The sequence below is a fragment of the Micrasema longulum genome, unplaced genomic scaffold (assembly GCF_059751315.1).
Source record: "Micrasema longulum isolate JH-2025_06_02 unplaced genomic scaffold, ASM5975131v1 h1tg000251l, whole genome shotgun sequence".
NCBI lineage: Eukaryota > Metazoa > Arthropoda > Insecta > Trichoptera > Brachycentridae > Micrasema > Micrasema longulum.
The window spans coordinates 65,800-86,481 of NW_028277456.1; the positions used below are offsets into that span (position 1 = coordinate 65,800).

The following is a 20,682-nucleotide window of genomic DNA, read 5'->3' on the forward strand; positions in this document are numbered from 1 at the left end:
TTTAAAAAACCATCTCTTTATTGTCCTTTATTATTGCTTTCTTTTTTTAAATACAAAGCACATTGTATCACATTCTTTTTACTTTTATAAGATAAGTTTATAATTCTTCAATAATATTCATTTTTCTTAAATACAAGTAAGTAAGTAGGTAAATCAATAACTTTTTTAGTAATAAAATATCACACCATCACCATCATTATATCCCTATCCGCACCATGTGGTGTATAGGGCATTTCATTGGTGCTCCAATTGCAGCGTATCTCGATCATTTTTGTTACATGTAAGGTAAGGTGATCAGTCTTACGCGTCATGTGCCAGTACTTATCACACCATCTAGAGTCTAAATAAGTATACTTTTTATAAGGATTATCAGAACTTTTGCTTTCAAGGATATGTGAATTTTTGAAGCAAAGTAATGTAGAATGATTGGGCAAAAATATAACAATAAGTCAATATTATCCAAAACAAGGTCATCATATTTAAAAGACCACATCCAACATATTAATCTGAGAATTCTGAAAATCCAATAACATTTAAGAAGATTTGTTTGATTTAAAAACAAATTATACATAATATTTACATCATACTTTTTAAATAAGATATTTTTCACGTGGTCATTGAAAAAAATTTAATGTAAATATGGAAAATTGAAGGAAAAAATCATAATAAGATTAAATTTTAAATAAAGGATAAACCATTATTGATAGACATGTTTTTATGTTGGATACAAACATTTTTTTTGTTAGATATTTTTTAATTGGATGATTGATTATTTTCTACCTAATTCAGATATAATGTAATTTTAAATGATTGTACAATGTACTCGCACCTCTGTTTAAGGCGCCTTATGATACTTTGGCACTGAATTCTCAATAAATTTTATTCGTATTATTTCCTTCAAAATAATTATTAAAAATTTTAAGGAGTTTCAAATAATGTATTGTTTTTATAGCTCGTATTCCTTTCCGAAGTCTTCCCTCCGATTATTTTACATTCATCTTCATTTAGCACCAAACGTATATAATATTGTAATATGTATTTTTTTTATATCAACAAATTTAATATTTTTTTATCAACATTAAATTAATAGCCCCAAAATTATCACATTTTTCCTTTGTAAAATAACAGATGTTTTATAAATATTAAGCTCTCCATGGATCTGTTTCCTTGTACATTCTCTCAATATTGTCTCGTAGCATTTGTTCTTGATCTGAAAACAAATAATTTATAGTTAAAACAATATTTTTTCTATATATTTAGAAGAAGTACACCTTAGCTTTACATAACGTATATGTAACTTAGGGAAGATTTAGAAATATGGTAGATATAAATACTAATATTGATATCCATAAAAATATAAATTACCATTCATCAATAATTTTTTTATGACAGGGAATTTAAAAACATTTAAATTCTGTAGAATAGGGGAATAAGAAATACTCAAAACAGATATATTAAAATGTAGAAATAATGCATAAAGAACTTGGCTTTCTCACATTGATTTTTTTTCATTAATTCAATGCCATACTAAAGGTGAAAATATAAAAAATTACTGATGAGGATGAAAACAGTTTAAAACTGTACAATAAGTTTAACATGGAAAGCCTTGAAATATTTCAAATTAATTTTAAAAAACACCTTGATAAATTTTAATATAAATTGTAATGTTATCAAAATTCTATATTAGTTCTTAAGATGTTATAAACTAACTTAATAAAGCATAAATGCATGAAAACAAACAAATATAAATTTATATTTTTAAAATATTTCAGGTACCTATGTAACAACTGAAATCAAGAACGAAGTTTATATTGATTACGCTCTTAAATTATTCTGAAATTCCCATTTATAAACACTCGCCAAACATATATGTAAAAAATTTGTACCTTTACTCAAGTTAGCAATAATACATTGTTTTCTTAAGAATTCTGTGCAAAGTTCTCTACTCAATCCGAAAGCGTGCATATTGTATGTGAAAGTTCTGAAAAAGATAAAAATACAGTATCAAAAAGTAATATTATTAATTTTATTTATTTAAATTTAGTTCATATGGAATGTGAATTCATCCCAATCTTGGATTTAAAAGTAATTGCTATACCAAGAGGTTTAATTTTTTTTTGCAACTCTGTCGATTCAGTTTTTTTAAAATAAATAAATGGTTTTCTTCCCTTTTATTACATTCTAATTATTTGCTGTGTTTATTTATTTTTAGGTAAAAACATATTTAAAGGAAATATTTTAATAACAGTAAAATATGTTATAATTCTATAAGTAAAATATTTTACAAACAGAGTTCAATAATGTGTTATGAATAAATGTCATTTTTAGATACTATTGATAAATTATAATATGTATATTAAATGCCTAACCAAGGTACACGGGGATGGCAGCAACACTTTTCTATCAAGAAAATTTGATGATCAATCCTGCAAAATCATCTATGGTAAATTTAATTGATTAAAATGATGTATACCCTAATTGCCCAAAGGTTATGTTTTCTTGATACTGTTTGTCGTCGTACAGAGCTTCCATATTGTTTGATGTGACATCGTCTTTTGTTGCAATTGGCCTATGAATTCGTTCGCATTGTAACGCGTCAAAAAATGCAGCATTCCAAAATCGAAGAGAATGCCAAATTGGCTGATCTCTAAGATAAGTGTAGAGATATTCTTTATAAGGCTCGCACCCAGGAACTTCCACTGTAAAATAAATGATTTTTAAAAAAATAATAAACTTAATATAAATATTAGTTGGTCATCATCATCATTCCCTTTCGACACCTAATGTTGCATAGGGCATGAAGGTAAGATGATCAGTTTTACGCTTCAGGTACCAGTCCTGGGGCTATGAAATATTCTAGTGTAAAAACTTTTAAATAAATATTTCATATCAACCATGTCGTGAATCGAACCCGAGACCTCTTGCATGGTAGGCAAACGCGCTGACCATTACACCACGAGGCCGACTATGAGTGGATATTGGATAGATATATAAAATAATGGTTCAATAAAAAAAACCCTGTCATAAACCAATCACAAAATAAAATCCACTTATAATTTAGAATGGCCAGCAAAGAAATCAGCCATAATTTTGATTTTTATTCACTTTTTTTGACAGACTGTAAAAGACAAATAAAAAATTCAATTACTTCATTTATTGAATTTGTGTTCTTTTATTTAGACTTTTGCCATAACGTAATAATATCGGCAGAAAATACGTAACAAATTTTCAAATTACAATGAAATAATATAATTATGTAGTACGTTCCTAAAAATAACTCAAAAATACAATGGAAAACAATAAGATGCGACTCTGTTACTGCTTAATTTCTTACCTTCCAAATAAAATGTAAAACACATATTCATTAGAGACTTGGCTGGAGAAAAATCATCAGCATCGGCACATTCAAAAAGTACAATTGCAAAGTATTGTATCAAGGAATAAAATGTAGATTCATTGACACGCTTTGATCTTCCTCTCTGAGCATTAACAAATCTTGAAAACCATAGTCTCCCAGTTTCGTTCTAAAAAATAAACAATACAATAAATAAATGAAATAAAATATAAAAAAAACATAATTTTCAGAACAACATATGTGTAAAACATGTATGTAAAATCTGCATAGCAAAGGTTTTCAAAAATACCTTTATTTTTTTTGCATTTTCAATAATATAATGTAATAATTTTGTTGCATGAAGGTAGGAATCTTTATAAATTTTTACTTAAATAAGAAATTTTTGTAATCTGTCAAAAAGAGCAGAATACAGTAAAAATTGGAACCACACTCAACTGTTTTTATGTTGGCAATGGTTTAATAGTTATAATTTATCATTAACATAAGATTATGTTTGTTAATATTTTGATGATTTTGTTGTAATTTTTCTAGTTATTAAGCTTTATCTTTCTTCTAATATTTTACTGTAAGTTTCTCTTTTCTGTTAAATAGGCACCAACGGGTTTTGGTGAGTTTTTCTGTTAGTGCCTATTTCAATTTATGTTGAAATTTTTGTTTATTTGGTTATGTGTTTATTATTAAAATTGATATTTTGATGTTATTCTTCTACTTATATTTTTGTTGTCTATTGTTTGTATTTATATTGTTATTCCTTTCTGTTTATATTGTTCTTATGTTTATTAATGTAACTTGTTTTAGGCCGATGTTATCAAGTTTTGGTAGAAGGCCCTAATAAAGACAAAAAAAAAAAAAATGTTGGCAATGGCAACATCAAAATATAAGTGGCTTGTTTTGAGATTGTTGATATTACAAGGTCAAGATATTATAATATCTTATATTTAAATAAAAATTATAAATTAAAAACACTTGGTACACTTCCATTTATTTATTTGACCCATTAGCATTTTAATACTCAGGCATCTTCAAACTCCTTAAGTGGACCAAGTATTTTTTATTTATAATCATAATGGAATTCCATCAATTGTCAGTAAATAACTTAAATTGAAACAAGGTCGAGACATTGAATTTCAGTACTACTGTTTATTTATTTATTTATTTATTTATTCACACTCTTTATCAAAATACAATTCCATATTCACTTTGCCCAGCTAACAAGGGTACATACCCCGTTCCAAGCTAGGCAATTACATTTTAATATATTATAATACTTAACAAATTAATATAGAGCACAGACAAACAAAATATAAACTTATTCGGATACACATTTTGATTCATATACATACAGACATACACATATATACACACATATATATAAATATACACATATATACACATGTACATACACACACACGTACATACACCCATGCGCATACACATACATACATTCATAAAAACAAAGACAATTTATTTATGCGAAACTTCATGGTTGTCATCTATAAATATATATTTTTTAAATTATTCCTTATTTTTGATATTTTATTTTTGACATCCAGTAAGGTTCTCCAATCCGTGGCATGCATCAACTTTTCTGACTCCCTACGACCAATGTCATGAAAGAGCGAGGTCAACACCTTCCGTAACTTGACAACACTCCCGTCTTTCCACGATTCTGGCAAAAGGTTATGGACCTTTTTGCCTACGTTATAGTGTTGTCTCGATGCCAGAACAGTGTTGACCCCTTCACTTAGTATCAGATCCCTATTAGAGTATCTTGTATTATGGTTGTGGTTGACGCTTGGGTAAATGTCTCTCTTTATGTGTGTAACCACTACCGTTCTCAATATATACTGTTGAATAATATTCAGTACTCTGAAGTACAAAGTACTAAGTTTATACAAAGTTACTATAAGAGAAAACTCACAAGAACCCTAGGGCCCTAAATTACTTTCTCTCTTTTTTGATAGACTGTGCAAAGTATTCAAAAATATATTTGCTTTGTTCAAAGTAAATTATTCTAACAAAATAACTTACACACAACACTTACCTGGCAAAGTTGTCCAAATTTGGCTTTCTGATCCAACTGTATCACACAACTATCCATGAACAGTTGAGAAACAAAGTGTCTCATAAATTCAACTGTGGCTTCATCTGATTGGCTATCCAAACTTAAACTCGAAGCCCATGACTGTACAGAGCCTTCAGAACCTATAAATATGTTTATTAATTCAATAAGCATGTTATTATTAAGGTCTTAAATAACTTCTCGCTGTTTCCCGACAGATGATGTTATCTTAGCCTTTTTACTACAGCCAACTTTATTGTGAAGCTCCCCAATTAGCCTTGAAATGACAGTATATGTTATTCTGCAAATGTGTAAACATCATATTTTTTCACAGCGTTTAACATGTTGAATTTTGCACCAAAAAATAGTATTTGCGGGGAACTTTACTGCATTACTTTTTTTTTCAATCTGCAGCTGAAGCATACAGAATTCTTTTGGAGATTTACGGTGACTGCTCTGTCAGAACATCACTGAACATCATTATCATCTTCTCTGCTCTGCACCATGATCAGCTGGGTGTAGTGTATTATCAGCTTCTCAAACCCAACAAAAACATCATGGGAGATCGGTATCGACTACAATTGATGCAATTGAGCCGAGCGTTAAAGAAAAAATGGCCGCAATATAAGGAAATACACGACAAAGTAATTTTGCAGCATGACATTGCTCAGCCACATGTTGCAAGGCCAGTCAAAACATACTTGGAAACACTCAAATGGGAAACTTCTTCCAATTACCACATGTTCCGATCGATGACTCATGGGCTGGCTGAGCAGCACTTACATTCTTATGAAGATGCCCAAAAATGCCTCAATTCGTGTTCTTTCAAGATGGTATTCGTATACTGCCAGAAAGATGGAGAAAGTAGTCGCCAGCAAAGAACAATGCTTTCAATGACATGTTCTTTACAATTTTTTTAAAAAGATCATTAATTTTCACGAAAAAAGAGCGAGAACTTATTCAAGTTCTCAATACAAAGTGATTATTTAAAATTAAAGTTTGAAATAACTCTATTACCTGACCGCACCCAAAACTTTTTACCATCTTTATCAGAAGAATCTATGCTAGTACTGGGCCCATAGCCATCGAGGTCGCTGGCTGAACCACTACTAGGAACTTCTAAAAAGCAAAAAAATGCATACATTATTTGGTGAACTTTGTTTTAGTCGTGTTATCTGAATAGTAAAAAAAAGAAAAAAAATAGTTTTCATAACATAACTTTACTTATTTAAAACTGAATAATAATTTATTTACTCTTAGTAACTGTTAAGTAAATAACAGCATTTATCGAAACTATTCCTGGTCGATTACCTTTCGTTCCCATCCTTCCTTTGACCCATCCTTATGGTACCTACCTAACATCAAGATAGAAGATATTCAAAATTAGAAGATTCGGATTTAGAACTAAAACAATACAACATTTTTGACCAGACATAAAATCGGATAAAGAAGTGGTTGGAATCGTCGCGCGTTGTGGAAAACATTGTCTCATTTTATAGTTCATTTTGTGTTCCAGTGCCAGAAATTGAAGAACATTCAGATTATATTAAAGGTAGGTATTCATTCCATATTCCTATCCTTTCTCAAATATTCCCAATTCACAAAACTGAATGAAATTCTATTTTTATTTACAGTCCGCCTTTTCGTTAACAGTAACTATTTGAACAAGAGTCCCATCTTCCCTCAGTGTGGTATTTGCTTAATCAGTTTTCAGTTTTCTCCATAATGTTATCTTGTTTGTTTGACTACATTAACATTAAATTTAGTTTCTAATCATTAAAAATAGGGGAAAAAACATAAAAAAATATTTCTTTTGAAACAAAAAAAAGATTAAGTATTAAATTTGAAAGTTGTTAGTTATTAAATCATAGAACAGAAGTGTACTGTAAATGTATAAGTACTTATATACTTCAATAAGTATTCTCTTGTAAATAAAATTTCTTTCAAGTGATTTATCATTCTATTTCCATTTTTATTAAATTCTCAAAAACTACCTAACCTAACCGAAATTCAACCCCTTCCTTCTCCTATTTCTTACAAATGCCTTCCCAGCACCGGATCTAACGGGACCTAGTGCCCCGTCACTTACTGAAAAGGGACAGGATCTTTGTTAATAAGTATGAGCTTATTATTCTCCCCTCCCTTGTAAGCGAGCGTTTGATTCAATGTCCTAACTGAACCTATAGTAGTTCCGGCTCTGTCCCTTCCTTGTTATAATTCATTGTATTTCTATTGTAATATTAAATGTAGATACTTGTTTATACTGTTATTATATATGTCTTGACTGTACATTTCGCATTTATTTGATATTTGATTGGTTGGAAAATAGTTTTCGATAGTAATAAACCCGCCAAGTATATCTACTCTGTAGGTAAGCTATATTGTAATACTGAAATTGGTTTGGCAATTTAGTTCTTACCCATGTCTACTTTTAATTTATCATATGGATCAGGTCCTGTGGCTACTAAGCTGCATTCCAAATTACTGTCAATGGATTGAGAGAGGTGTAAGGATGAGAGTTCTCTGTCTATATCAGTACTACCCCCACACATGTGACTTGATTCATCTCCGTGATTGTTGATTGCATCGCACCGTGCCATGGAAGTTGAGAAGGAATCTTCGCTTTGATCTCGGCTCATTTCGCTATTAGTGTTCCTTAAAACATATTGAATCATGAATACCATACCAATTAAAATATAGAGTGTACTGAGGAACTATTTTTATTTATTTATTCACAGATGAGAATCCTTTTTTCTATAGGTATGGAAAAATTCCATGCAAAGGAATACACACATTTTAAAAATTATTTTGTTACAATAAAAACTTACATTGCAATTCTGGGTACAGCCAATTTACTGCCACAGAAGCACTTGCTGTTATAAATGGATACCTATAATTTATTGTTATCTTTTTTTTCCATATGAATTATTTTTATTTAGTTGGCAGAAATTTAGTTGAAAATAAATTTCATTGAAAAGTAAAAATTTTAGGGAAAGGTTTGAGCCAAAGGAAATTTTGAGCCAAAAGAAGCTAGCTGCATATTTGTGGGAAAAGGGTCTGAGTATTATAATTTTTAAAAACAATTTGCAAATATGTAATGTCAAAAACACTGATCACAGGGTAATCAAATGTACCGACCCAAAAGTAATATGCATAGAATTAAGAATAGTCCAGAAGGAGCGTAGAATCATATTTGAATACATCGGACTGTGATCAAAAATCCCCCCACTATGCCCCACTTTCACCGCACGCATTCGTGATGTCGCCGCGTAATGTTGCACAATGGGAAAAAAATATAATCATAACACAAATGTAAGGTAAAAAATAAAAAAAAATATTGATTGACACAACAGAGTAGATAAGTCATTTAATTAGAGTAATTGAATTAATGAACTTTGAACTTAAAATATAAAACAAATTTTATTTTACATAAAACGGATATTTTTATATCATGTTAAATAGTATTGGATTTTTTAAAGATAATGTCGGTCAAATGTCCACCACAGAGTTGTTTAATCCGAGGTCCAATTTTAATTAGTTCTCTCATTAGATGAGCAATGTAGGTGAAAAAAAATTCCAACCTGGCAACACTAACGAAATGTCCATTTTCTTTTCTTCGACAATCTGACAGATGGAAAAATAATTCAATTTTTAATTTATTTATTTGCCACCTACACATTAATTTTCTTATTACAATGAAATGGGATCCCATCCTGTTTTTTTAAGATCCTAGCAGTTTTTCTACACTTTAAAAGGAAACAACACGGCATAGTTGAATTCAAATTAGGAGTTGTGTACTGAGCGTCGTCTACAAAGAAATTAATGGGTCAAAACGTAAAACTACTCATTTATGAGTAGTTTAGTCGCCTTCTGTTTGATGCTCGTATGCGGTTTCTGGACTATTCATAATTCTATGGTAATATGAAATATTTATATTGCATTAGTTCTGTAATTTTAAGCAGATAAGTTTTACTACCAAAGAACAAAACACGTGACTTAGAGCCTAGTAAAAAAAGGGCAATATTTTTCTTCAAACAAACGTGTTTTTTTTAAAAAATGTTTATTGAATTTTGGCGGTGCTTGGTAGAGGCAAATGAGTATATATTTCCTTTATTGGATTGTTTTTTAATATTAATGTTTTTTTTCTGATTTTTTTAAAGATAATAAATGTGATCTACTTATTTTATTTGAAAAAATATTTGGTTAGTTTTATTTGTTTTTTATGTAGCTCAAAATTGACATATTATCATATATGTAAATGCCATTAAAGTGTGTACTAAGTACGTAGATAATTATAAATATGATATCAGGAATATTAAACGTTAGAACTTACTGTTCTATTTGTGTCCTGCGCTTGTGCTTGGCGAGGGCTGTTCTGTCTTCAAAGGTAAGACCAAGGCTGGGTAGGGCATGCAACTTGCGGGGGACTATGGAGACATGAGGTTCTGACAGGGGGGCGCTGCCGAAGCTATACCCTTCTTCAGTGGAGTATGAGGAAGACTGACTCATGCTCAAGGCAGACTCCAACTGTGAGGAAAATATTTCAATATTTTTTTGTACTTTATTGTATTACAACAGTATTTATTTTTATTGAAATGTCATATTAAAACTAGACTAAAAATTAACAATGCAAAATTCAAAAAACATGAATGCAAAAGTATATATCGTCGTATTAGATTTTTAAATTTAATTTACGGTGTTATATTTTTCTATGTCATTTATTGTGTTTAACACTTTTTTTATAAAAGATAAATATTCGAGTTCTTATTATTAACTCAAATATTAAAATTTTTAGGCAATTGCCGAATTACACATACTAGAAGTTATTAGAAGTCGTAAATAACTTGTGCTGGAAAAATGGAAATCGAGTTGTAATAAAGTGGAATTTGAACCTCCTCGGACCTGTGAGTCCACAATCCTACCACGAGACCACAACCCGGTTCAAAATTAGTTAAATTATTTTCGGGTAATTTATTTTCATGTGGATATTGATTTTCCAGTGTACATTTTTTTAGTTATCTAATAAATCGCGAATAAAATTATCATAATATTTTCGATTAAACCTTATTATCCGATGTTATTAATTTATTATTTTTTTCTTAAATAATATGCGCGCAAATTTATTATTTGAACATATTGCGCATTACGGCACAAATACCTACCCCTATCAGTTTTCACCGTCAAACGCCTTTGAACGTGGACAAAACAATATTGTTTTTTTTCCCGGGACTCGACCTTTGTCGACATGTAGGACAAAAAGTTGTTTCGAGGCTTTGGCTCCGCGGAACAATGATTAGTCCCACCACCGCGCGCAGCCGCCAGCGGCCGCATTGTCCTCGTATGAACACGCACGGACAGGACTTTGTGACAGTAGCGATTTGCTCGACGTGAACGTGTCGCTTCCGCACATTTTTCTACCGATAATGGAATGAGAATAAACCCTTTTTATCGTTTAATTCGTTCATGAGGAAGTTCAGTAGTTTTTTTTTTGTTAATAAACTATCAAACTAATATTTTTTTATAAAATATGTATTTTTATGTATCGCATTATCAGCGTTATTATTTTTCAAAGTTTTGTCATTTTGAAATTACTCCGCCTGTGACGTCTCAGGTTCTCTACGGTGAGTTGTCCTGAAGTGAGTAGGCTTCCCGGTTACCGGAAATGTATGAAAAACTCTGTCATTGATTGATTTCGGAAAACTAGTGTCGTCATTCAAAGTAGTTCAGTTTTATCAAAATATTTTTTAATAATTTTTCGTACATTTTCGAGAAACTTCGCGGTACAATTAAATGCTCCAATTTTTACCGCGCTTAAGAAAACACTTTTTATGTCCAATTTCCTGTTGCGCTGAACTTCCTCATTCCAATACATCTTGGTATAAAATAAAAAGTATTTTTCGTGGACGCACTCGTAATAAAAGCCACGTGTTCATTTTCGCAGCGCTTGCGTGTGAAATTTTAATAAATAATAAATTGTCATTGTAATAAATACAAATTGAGCGTCAACGTCATTTCCCTCTCACATCTAACTAATGTAGGAGCTCATATTCACAACCAATCAAAATCCTTCGTATTGCTTATTTCCATTTGGTACCTTGTTAGAAATTCCCGTGATAATGTCAGAGCTGTTTCCGAGGAAGGACAAGACTCCTGACTTAAGCATTCCCTGTGTACGGTCCATGATCCTCTTGATGTGTTCTCCATTCGTCTCCTCCTTGAAGCCCGCCAGGTCAACCATTATGGTGGCAGGAGCGGCGGAGGGCGTAGCGCGTGGGCGGGGATTAAGAAATCTACTGTAATAAATATAATTAATCAGCAAAAATCTGTACCGTGTTATCGTCCTAGCAACACGAAAAAACAATAAAATCAATCACTATATTTTTTAAATATTTTTATTATTTTATTTAGTTTAAACGCCCTAAAGAGCTTTTACTTAATAAAAATACAAAGATATGGTAATTATTAACTATAAAATACATAGTGATGGCGATTATAAAATAAATTAATACAAGAACATAAATTCAATTAAAAGAAATGAATAAAATCATAAAAACAATAGAGACTCAAACACAAAATGGCTAAATGACGCAATAAAATATTCTATCGTTAATAAAAATCTTTCTTTAAATTTGGACATTGAACAGCAAAAGATATCAATAAATTGCCAAGTTTATGTAGTCTCTGAATAGCCGAGTGTGTATAGTAATTACTACTAGATTTGTTTATATAAAATAGCGTTTTGTTAGTCTGACGGGTCCGAGTTAAAGGTACATTAAATGTTATGAATGAGGTTTGTTAAATCAAGAACGTCCAAACAGCCGTTTAAAATTTTATACAAAATCATCAAATCACTAATTGTCCGTCTACTACATAATGTTTTTAAGTTATGTTTACACATTAAAGAATTATAATTGATTTGCTCAAGAGGAATCGATAGTTTTAAATTTAAAAATCTTTAAAATTTACGTTAAACTTTTTCTATTTTATATTGGTGAGACGTATAAAATGGAGACCAAATTGTGGTATTGTATTCTAAATTACTACGAATTGATGCAACAAACAGCATTTTTAATGAATTTAGAGAACTGAAATTTTTTGCTGTTCGTAATATAAAACCTCAGCATTTCATGGCTTTATTAGTAATTTTATTAATATGACGAATAAAATTAAGTCTTTTATCAAAGAGGAATCCAAGATCTTTAACTTGTGATTCCTTTTTAATATCAATATATTAATGTTATATTTGTTTAAGATAGGATTGGATATTATTAATGTTTTACTGGTTTAAGATAGGGAGGATTTCATTGCTATGTAATTATCCTTTATTTTTTTAATACTCTGTTTTACCTCGTAGGTATATTGTAAAAAAAAAACAAAAAATATATAATGGTAAATAAGTTTAAAAAAAAACGTCACGTGAATGAGATTCAACGAGATGTTTTTGCGCCTGTATAAGCAACTAGCGTATCTTTTGTGTTCTTAAATTTGCATATACCGCGGTATGACGCAGTAATAAAAGATTCACAGCCTTTTCAAAGAAATGTTAGAGGAAATTCTAAAACTGTGAACCACTAACACTTTTCGTTTTTTTTTTCGCAAAACGTTAAATTAGTTTTGTGATCTAATAAAATTCTTGAAAACGTCAAAGATGCTTCCGTAGATGTTTAAAAACACGTCTAAATTATGATGAAACATTTTCGATTTGAAATGCATATATTTATTTTTAGCAAAAATACGTCATATGATTCAATTAAATAAATTTGGTAGAAAAATATTGGAAAATTTTCTCAAAAACATTCTTAAAAATAATAAATGGGATAAATTAATATTGTATAACTGTATAATAAATTAACTATTTTTTAGAAATGTTATTGTTTATTTTGCATAAAAATGTCTGCCTTAAAACAAGTTGTACCTATTTAGGCAGACTAAACATGATCTAGAGAAATCTATTACCTAAGTGTGTATGTAGTAGACAAAGAAATTGTTATTTTTGTTAATAAACCATAATTATTTTTATTAAACTTTTTTTTTTTTATTGTCGTGTTTCTTTTATAAAAGGCGTTTTAAATCAGCTAAATTCTGTGGTTTTCTTACGTTTCTTGAGGTTTTATCAGACTTTATAATATATCTTTAGTCTATGACCAGACTACAGCCTCAATGGGTTATGCGTTTAAAAGTATTGAAGCCGGTGTGCTATCTTAATGACATTCGGTATCATCTAAACATGCAGCTCGTTGGCAAAGCTCGTAAATGCCGTGTACAATTATGTTTATTACTTTTTTTATGCTGATTTTGATTGAAATGTTGAGTAAAGTTAAGTTGAGTCTTCCGTTCGGGAAATTTTTCTGCGCATGTCAATTAGGCAAAGTTCTGGATTGCGCCGATTTGGTACAGTGTTTAATTACATGTAATCACTTCATTTAACATTCACAGAATATAAACCGCATGTCACAGTTTAACCAGATAAGTCTTTTTGAGAATCTAAGGACATCGGAAAACTCATTTCAATTTCACTGTAAAAACTGTAGCACAGATTGGCAACATTTTGTTTTTGTTTTGGTTTTAGGTGCATTTTTATGAAATTTAATAGAAAAAATAATATTTTTAAAAAGTATTCATCATCACCATCATTCCCTTTTTGCACCCAACGGTCTATACATGCTGGTTCACCATCGCAGCATATATTCAACAATGTTTTGAGTATATGCAAATCTTTGTAGATTGGCTGGATTTTCTCCCTTGAGAGTTATTTAGATCTTAATTTGTTGCAACAGAGGGAAAATATTTTCGCGAAAGGAAAATGCAAGTTTTTTGTTTTTTGCATTTACGGACAACAATAAGCCCTGTAAATGCCTAGACTTCCATATTTCCTTCTCAAAAATGTTTTCCCTCTCTGTTACAGTAAATTTCGATCCAAATAACTCTCTAGGGAGGAAATCCAGCCTGTCTTTTTAACCACGAGGCGGACATTTTACTAATGATTATGTTATAATATCACTTCAAATTAACACCATATTTTAGAATTGTTCCTCTTTTATGACATACATTTTTACAAGATTTCCTCGGTATAAACATTCTGAGAAGCTTCATAAACTCTCACAAAACAAAAATACACCAACCACTGTAATACGTATTCTATAGAATGATATATGATCTTTCTATGGAAATGTTTCCAGGTTTGAAAAGCTTTTTTGACAAGAAAGAGAATAAAGCTGACGGAAGTTCGGATAATGACTGATAAATATTCAGCACATATCATGACTTCCAGAAAACTGTGTAGCGCATAAATTTTATTAATAAAATAAAAAGTAAAAACATAAAACAAAAGCTCTTATTCTTATGAACAGACGAACAATCAAAATATAATATTTAAAATAATGATTAAATGATAAATCCTTTCAAGTTTTGGAACGGTTTAAAAAGGAACAGCGCTTAAAGTTTAATTTAATTTTGAAGTAGTAATACTTAAACTTGTACCTCCGTTATTATATCTACAATATATAATATCTGTACCAGGCGCGTTCCGCCCATACATACTGTGGTTACGGCGCATCTCTTGACTATTTGAAAATAATAATAAGTAGTTAATTGTGAAAAATTAAAAATATGAAAAGGAAATCTTCGTATATTTCTAAAATTATCTTATTCCGTATTTTAATACCTTAACCTTGACCGTATTCGTTAGATACGCTGGAATCTATACACTATTACACTACTCTTCATCGTAAGTCCAGTTCTATTACAAGTGATCGAATTTCCGCGCACGCGCATTAAGCTTATAGCGTTGTCTTATTGCTCCAACTCGTGTAATGCAAAGAAAGAACGACTCTAATAAGATAAAGCATAAAGATTTTAATAGCGTATTGTTGAAATTTGTCCAAAATTAAGAACATCTCGAGTTTTAATAGGTACTGAAATATAAAACTTATAAAGCATCATTTTCGTAATATCAAGCGCACTTTATAAAAGAGTGACTCTATGCTATATCGATTTGAATTAGATATTTATCTTTATCTATGTACTATCATGCCTACTAAAAGTAAATACATTATTTTTTGTCAGCCCCTTCTGATAATATTCACCGCACGCGTCTGATCAGTACCTTAAAGGATAAATATATATAGAAGTTAAAAATGCAGAAACTATCGCAATAAGCCACTGAATAAAACACTGAAGCCCACTTTCGTTGTAAAAATGCTTTTTTAAGTTGAAATAAAAATCTGAATTCCACTTTTTTTTAATGCAAAAAACATCAGTGGTCCCAGATAAACTATTTTAATTGGTACTACTATTATTGTTTTAAATCACTATTTATCATTGAAAGTTAAATAAGGTTGGAATTATCTCTGTTGGTTTAAAAGTTATCGTGTTTTGAAAATTGCACAATCAAAATACTACAACGACTTACCTTACTACTTGAAAACTTTTACTGGAGACAAATTTAAAATCAATCTGAAAAAGCACATGATGACTGAACTAACTAGACTAGACGAGACATAAAATGACTAGACAATATAAAATTTCTAATGTAACCCTGACGGGTTTTTTAAAATTGTAAATAAATAAAAAAAAATTAAAAAAAATCTTATTTCCTTAACATTTCGTTCGATAGGACTCCCGCGGTTTATCCTTTAAGATACAGATATAATGGATTAAAATCGATAAAAGAAAAAAACAGATTAAAAATACTTTTGAAATGTGCGAACTTGTTGCAAGATAACAATAAATAGAACTTTGAGTGTTAGTCTGATAGATTGTTATGGTATACTCGTATCTATAGTAGTTTATAAGTAGCGCGTATTATTGGTACTATGCTTTTGATGAAAACAGAAACCTTATAAATATTGATTTTGATTGAAATTATTTTTTCCTTCTTCGCGCGAAAGCTGTATCGAAATATGTACCATTGCTAAGTAGGTAAATATTTTTAAAAAATTATGATATTTAAGAATTTAACAAATCCCGGCATACATTTTTTTATCCAATACAGTCTATGGCTCTAAAGGACTTTGATTACTTGAGACCTAAAATAATATAAAATTTTCTGCCGGTGAAGTGGAGAAATAAAAAAAACATTTTTAATTAGACTGTGTACACCATAAATTGGAATAAGATTGAATAGTTTTGACTGCATTTTGCTGTGTGAATTTACACAGTTTACGTTAAATTTAATTCTATTAAATTGTTAATATTACCATATTTTATTTCATTGGGTTCTAAATACGAGTATGTCGGCTTCGTGGCGTAATAGCCAGCGCGTTTGCCTACCATGCAAGAGGTCTCGGATTTGATTCCCGACATGGTGGATTTGAAATATTTATTTAAAAGGGTGTTTTCACACGACAATATTTCATAGTCCCTGGAATGGTGCCTTACGCGTAAGACTGGTCATATTACCTCCGTGTGGCAAAAAATGATTGAAATACGTTGCAATTGGTGTACCAATGCAGCGCCCCATGCACCAGTAGGTGCGGAAAGGGAATGAGATGATGATTATAACTATATAAATATACTAAATTGTCATTTTAAGTTGGTTTTCTAAAACGGGCACTTGTAGTGTCTTTATGAGAACTCGCTCTAAAAATTAAAATAAAAGCATCAAGATTTATTTCAATATACTGAGTTATATTTAAAAGGTTTTTTGATCATTTAAATTAAAAACACCTATTACTAAAGCAAAGTATATCGTTTAACTTCGGTAAGGACCTTATTGAGTCGCGATGACAACTATTTAAGCACTATCGAAAGATAAAATTTTGCTATCTATAATTTTATCATTATGACGGTGTAAGTAAGTTATATCGTCACCTTATTTGAATACAACGTAAGTCACTAAATGATAACTTTACAGTAGACAATAAAAGCTCCATAAATCAGTAATTTTGTATGAAAATTTAGTGTTTCTTTTTTTTCACCAAACATTGTGTTTTTAACACACGATTTTTAAGCGTTTTATCCAATAAAATGTAAACTACTGTACTACTGACCACCAGTCTTATTTGAGAAACACGTTATTTGAAGAATGTGTTTTATCTCTTTTCTGTCAACAAATTATATTATTATTAATGCAATTGATATTATTTTTCGTTCAAATGATAGAGATTTATACTATTCTGTGCGGCGAAAAATATTCAATCATAATCTCGTATTCAGAAAAAAAAATACTTACGTTATATTTAAATAAGGACGACGATATTGAACCTTTTATGAGGATCACGCATGCCGACTGTTAAAAATTCTAAAAAGATTTCGGACTCCTGATTATATGCAATATTCACAACATCACAATTTACCCTGCAGGTAATTATTATAGTTTGTTTTATAGTGCGCATATTTTACAAATTTAAATTAATTGAACAGTTAGTTGCAACAGTGCATACGATGCACCTTCGACGATTGTCTCCCCAGAATACCGCATTCCCATGCGAACTAATCGATTGATATCTAACTTTACAGAATTGCACAATCCTAAAACAACTGCTTCAAAATACATATATGACATTGTTTTTAGGTAAAAAAAACATCCGCTATTAAACAGAAGCTGATATACCTAATAACTGATCACTTATTTAACGTTATCAAGCCTTCAAATGCGTACTAATAATATTGCGTACGTCAATTATTGTTGAAAAAATGTGTTATTTCAATGCATTCGACGTGCGATGGCTTCAATTGACGAATATATTTCGAATAATGTAATGTTTGGGAGACTTACAAGAGGATTCCTGCAATATTTTGACAGTTGCAGAAATGTAAAATGGACGCGAGGACCCTTATCACAGAGCGGCACGGTACACACTGCATTGCCCATGAGCGAAGAGTAACTGTGTCGCCTGGACATAGTTTGATAAGGTTCTCTGAGCCGTTAGGTTATGCCGGTACCTCCGGGTAATTAATTATTATTCACAACTCCAATTACATAAAACACGGTCAATGCACCAGGTGTCACTTTGTAAATGGCGATAAGAGTGTAATTTGAATGAAATTATTTGTGTTTCGTGTCTTTAACAAACATTTTTTCACAAAACGTTATCCATTCGTTTTGAGCGATCTAACCGCAAGATTAATCTAACCGCAAAGGACATCGCAACAGGAAAAGTACAACACTAAAATTAACATAATATGTTCAACTATATTGTTATTCATTAAATATTTTATTGCGTTACTCATATATCGGGCTGTGTTATAATGTTGCGGAATCAGAAATCTAAAGTTCTAAGCTCGAATCCCTCCGACTTCTGTATATTTTAAATATAATTGATTCTACGTTTAGAGTTTCTCCCAGTCGGCGATTTAGATCATACAGTCTTATCTTCCAACCTTCAATAATATTATAGCGCACAATTCATTATATCGTTTGTTTAGATTATATAATTATGTAGAAAGTTATTTCGATATTCATATATTCAACGATACTTTTATTAATCTATTATAGAAGAACTAATACTGAATTCATAAAATCAAATAGCCCTGTTAATTTGGTAAAATTGTTAGTATAATTATTGCTATCAGCAAACTCAATAATATTAGTAGAACTGATTTTAAAAAATAACAACGGAAAGCATTTTTAAAAACTTATTTGTAGCTAAATGTTGTGTTTACGTATAACTGATAAATGATATATAAATTCCTGTTCATTCTTTATAAACCAAAATAAATTTACAACTCATTAAAAATGGCCCAAAATGGGAATATCATAGATTACGTGCAAACGTTTATTTTAAAATAGAAAAATGTGTCTTGTATCAGGTGAAATTCCTGAAAAGGGAAATCGAGAAGAGATAATTTCACGTCATAGTGTAGTGATGAGCGCGTTCGATAACTGTAAGGAATGTAGGTATATTGTTGGTGACAACAATATATCTACAGCCGTCTGCATACCCACACAGCTTGGCAAGTCATTCTAGATTTGTCTCTCCTAGCAAACAGTCGCTCTCTTACCACAATATAATAAGCATTTAGAATAAACCACAGTCAACTACAATAAGTCTTATTATTGAACTTCACAAACCACCAGAGGGTATAAACAATTGGCGACGAGGATGGGATCCGACTCATCCGATCAGACGACTGTAAATATATTGTTGTCACCAACAATATACCTACATTCCTTACAACAACCATGCTTGATGTTCGATTCCTGGCAGGGTCAACATCACCTTCTTCATGTAACAGATGATCGAAAAACGCTGCATTTGGCAAATCAAACCACCGGGTGCGGAAAAATAATTGATGAAGCTGTTGAGTTGTATTATAATAATAAAAACTCTGAAGGAAGCGAGGGAACGAAATTGGACTGGGTAGAAAGAGAGTGAGAGATGGTTGTAGTCGGTGATCGCGTGAAAGGAGACAACTTGTTTTCTGAGAAATGAAGACTGGGATATTTGTTGCCAGCCTTAAGAATTCTGGGTAAAAGAATATAGCCTTTTTACCGTCAAAGCAACGAACGGTTTTCAGATTAGAAAAAAAAGATTCAAGGAGAAAAATATTATAATAATGGGTGGAGAAGATACAATTAATCACAGCTAACAACTATTTCACTATATGGCGTTTCCAAACCGATTATACACACTAAAATGATATTATTTGTATACGTATGTACACTGCGGTCGAATTTTTAATAAACCTATGAATGTGTTAGTGCCTGACGATGGACCAAGTAAACATATTATTTTTGCGCTCGTGTAAGTACGCACATTTGAATTATTTATCTAAAAACTTTTTGATACGCACACATAAGCGAAGTTATTAAATGTTTTAATTAAGTGTACAAGTACATAACACAAGTCTCTATCTATAAGACAAATCATAGAGAGGTCGCATTTTCGAAAAAGTTTTTTTTTAAATAATGTGTTCATGAAACCTTGTACATGTAAGGCTGCATTGCGCCATAGAGTGGGTAGGCGAGGAAATCTACCCTTCTCTTTCCAACCCCGAACCACTCTTTAGTCGTATACCGCTAGAAATAGGAAGTATGCATACGAGCATTTATGTACTCACTATCTACACTATGCACACATTTTTTATTAGATTTTTTTGCTGATATGTAAAAAATAAATTACAAACTATAATTTAAATTATTTCCATACACAATAATTGTGTTGATTCTGATATGTTGTTGAAATAAACAAATCAGATAATTTAATTATTTTACTTTTTGTACCTACATAAATATATTTTTACATTAGCGAGCTTATTGCCAAACGGCAATTTCTTTCAAACCATAAAATTAATGGTATTATTTACGTAATTTTTATTTCAA

General features: G+C 30.6%; 1 protein-coding gene across 3 annotated transcripts in view; it reads right to left on the bottom strand.

Moving 5' to 3' along the window:
• The window catches only part of LOC148283236 (uncharacterized protein KIAA0513), a 25,767-nt gene continuing 5,085 nt past the window's right edge, over positions 1-20,682 (bottom strand). Inside the window, exons 1-10 of one of the 3 annotated variants that reach the window (XM_088223756.1) lie at positions 18,136-18,363; positions 11,512-11,707; positions 9,751-9,944; positions 7,837-8,072; positions 6,435-6,536; positions 5,400-5,560; positions 3,335-3,524; positions 2,474-2,699; positions 1,887-1,981; positions 1-1,210 (exon numbers count right to left, since the gene is read on the bottom strand). In XM_088223756.1, the coding sequence (XP_088079882.1) occupies positions 1,143-1,210; positions 1,887-1,981; positions 2,474-2,699; positions 3,335-3,524; positions 5,400-5,560; positions 6,435-6,536; positions 7,837-8,072; positions 9,751-9,944; positions 11,512-11,707; positions 18,136-18,224 (1,557 nt within the window). In that variant the 5' untranslated portion in view covers positions 18,225-18,363 and the 3' untranslated portion in view covers positions 1-1,142. Of the gene's footprint in view, positions 1,211-1,886; positions 1,982-2,473; positions 2,700-3,334; positions 3,525-5,399; positions 5,561-6,434; positions 6,537-7,836; positions 8,073-9,750; positions 9,945-11,511; positions 11,711-18,135; positions 18,364-20,682 lie in introns of those variants that run through there. The other 2 variants (XM_088223755.1, XM_088223757.1) reach the window with 2 other exon arrangements.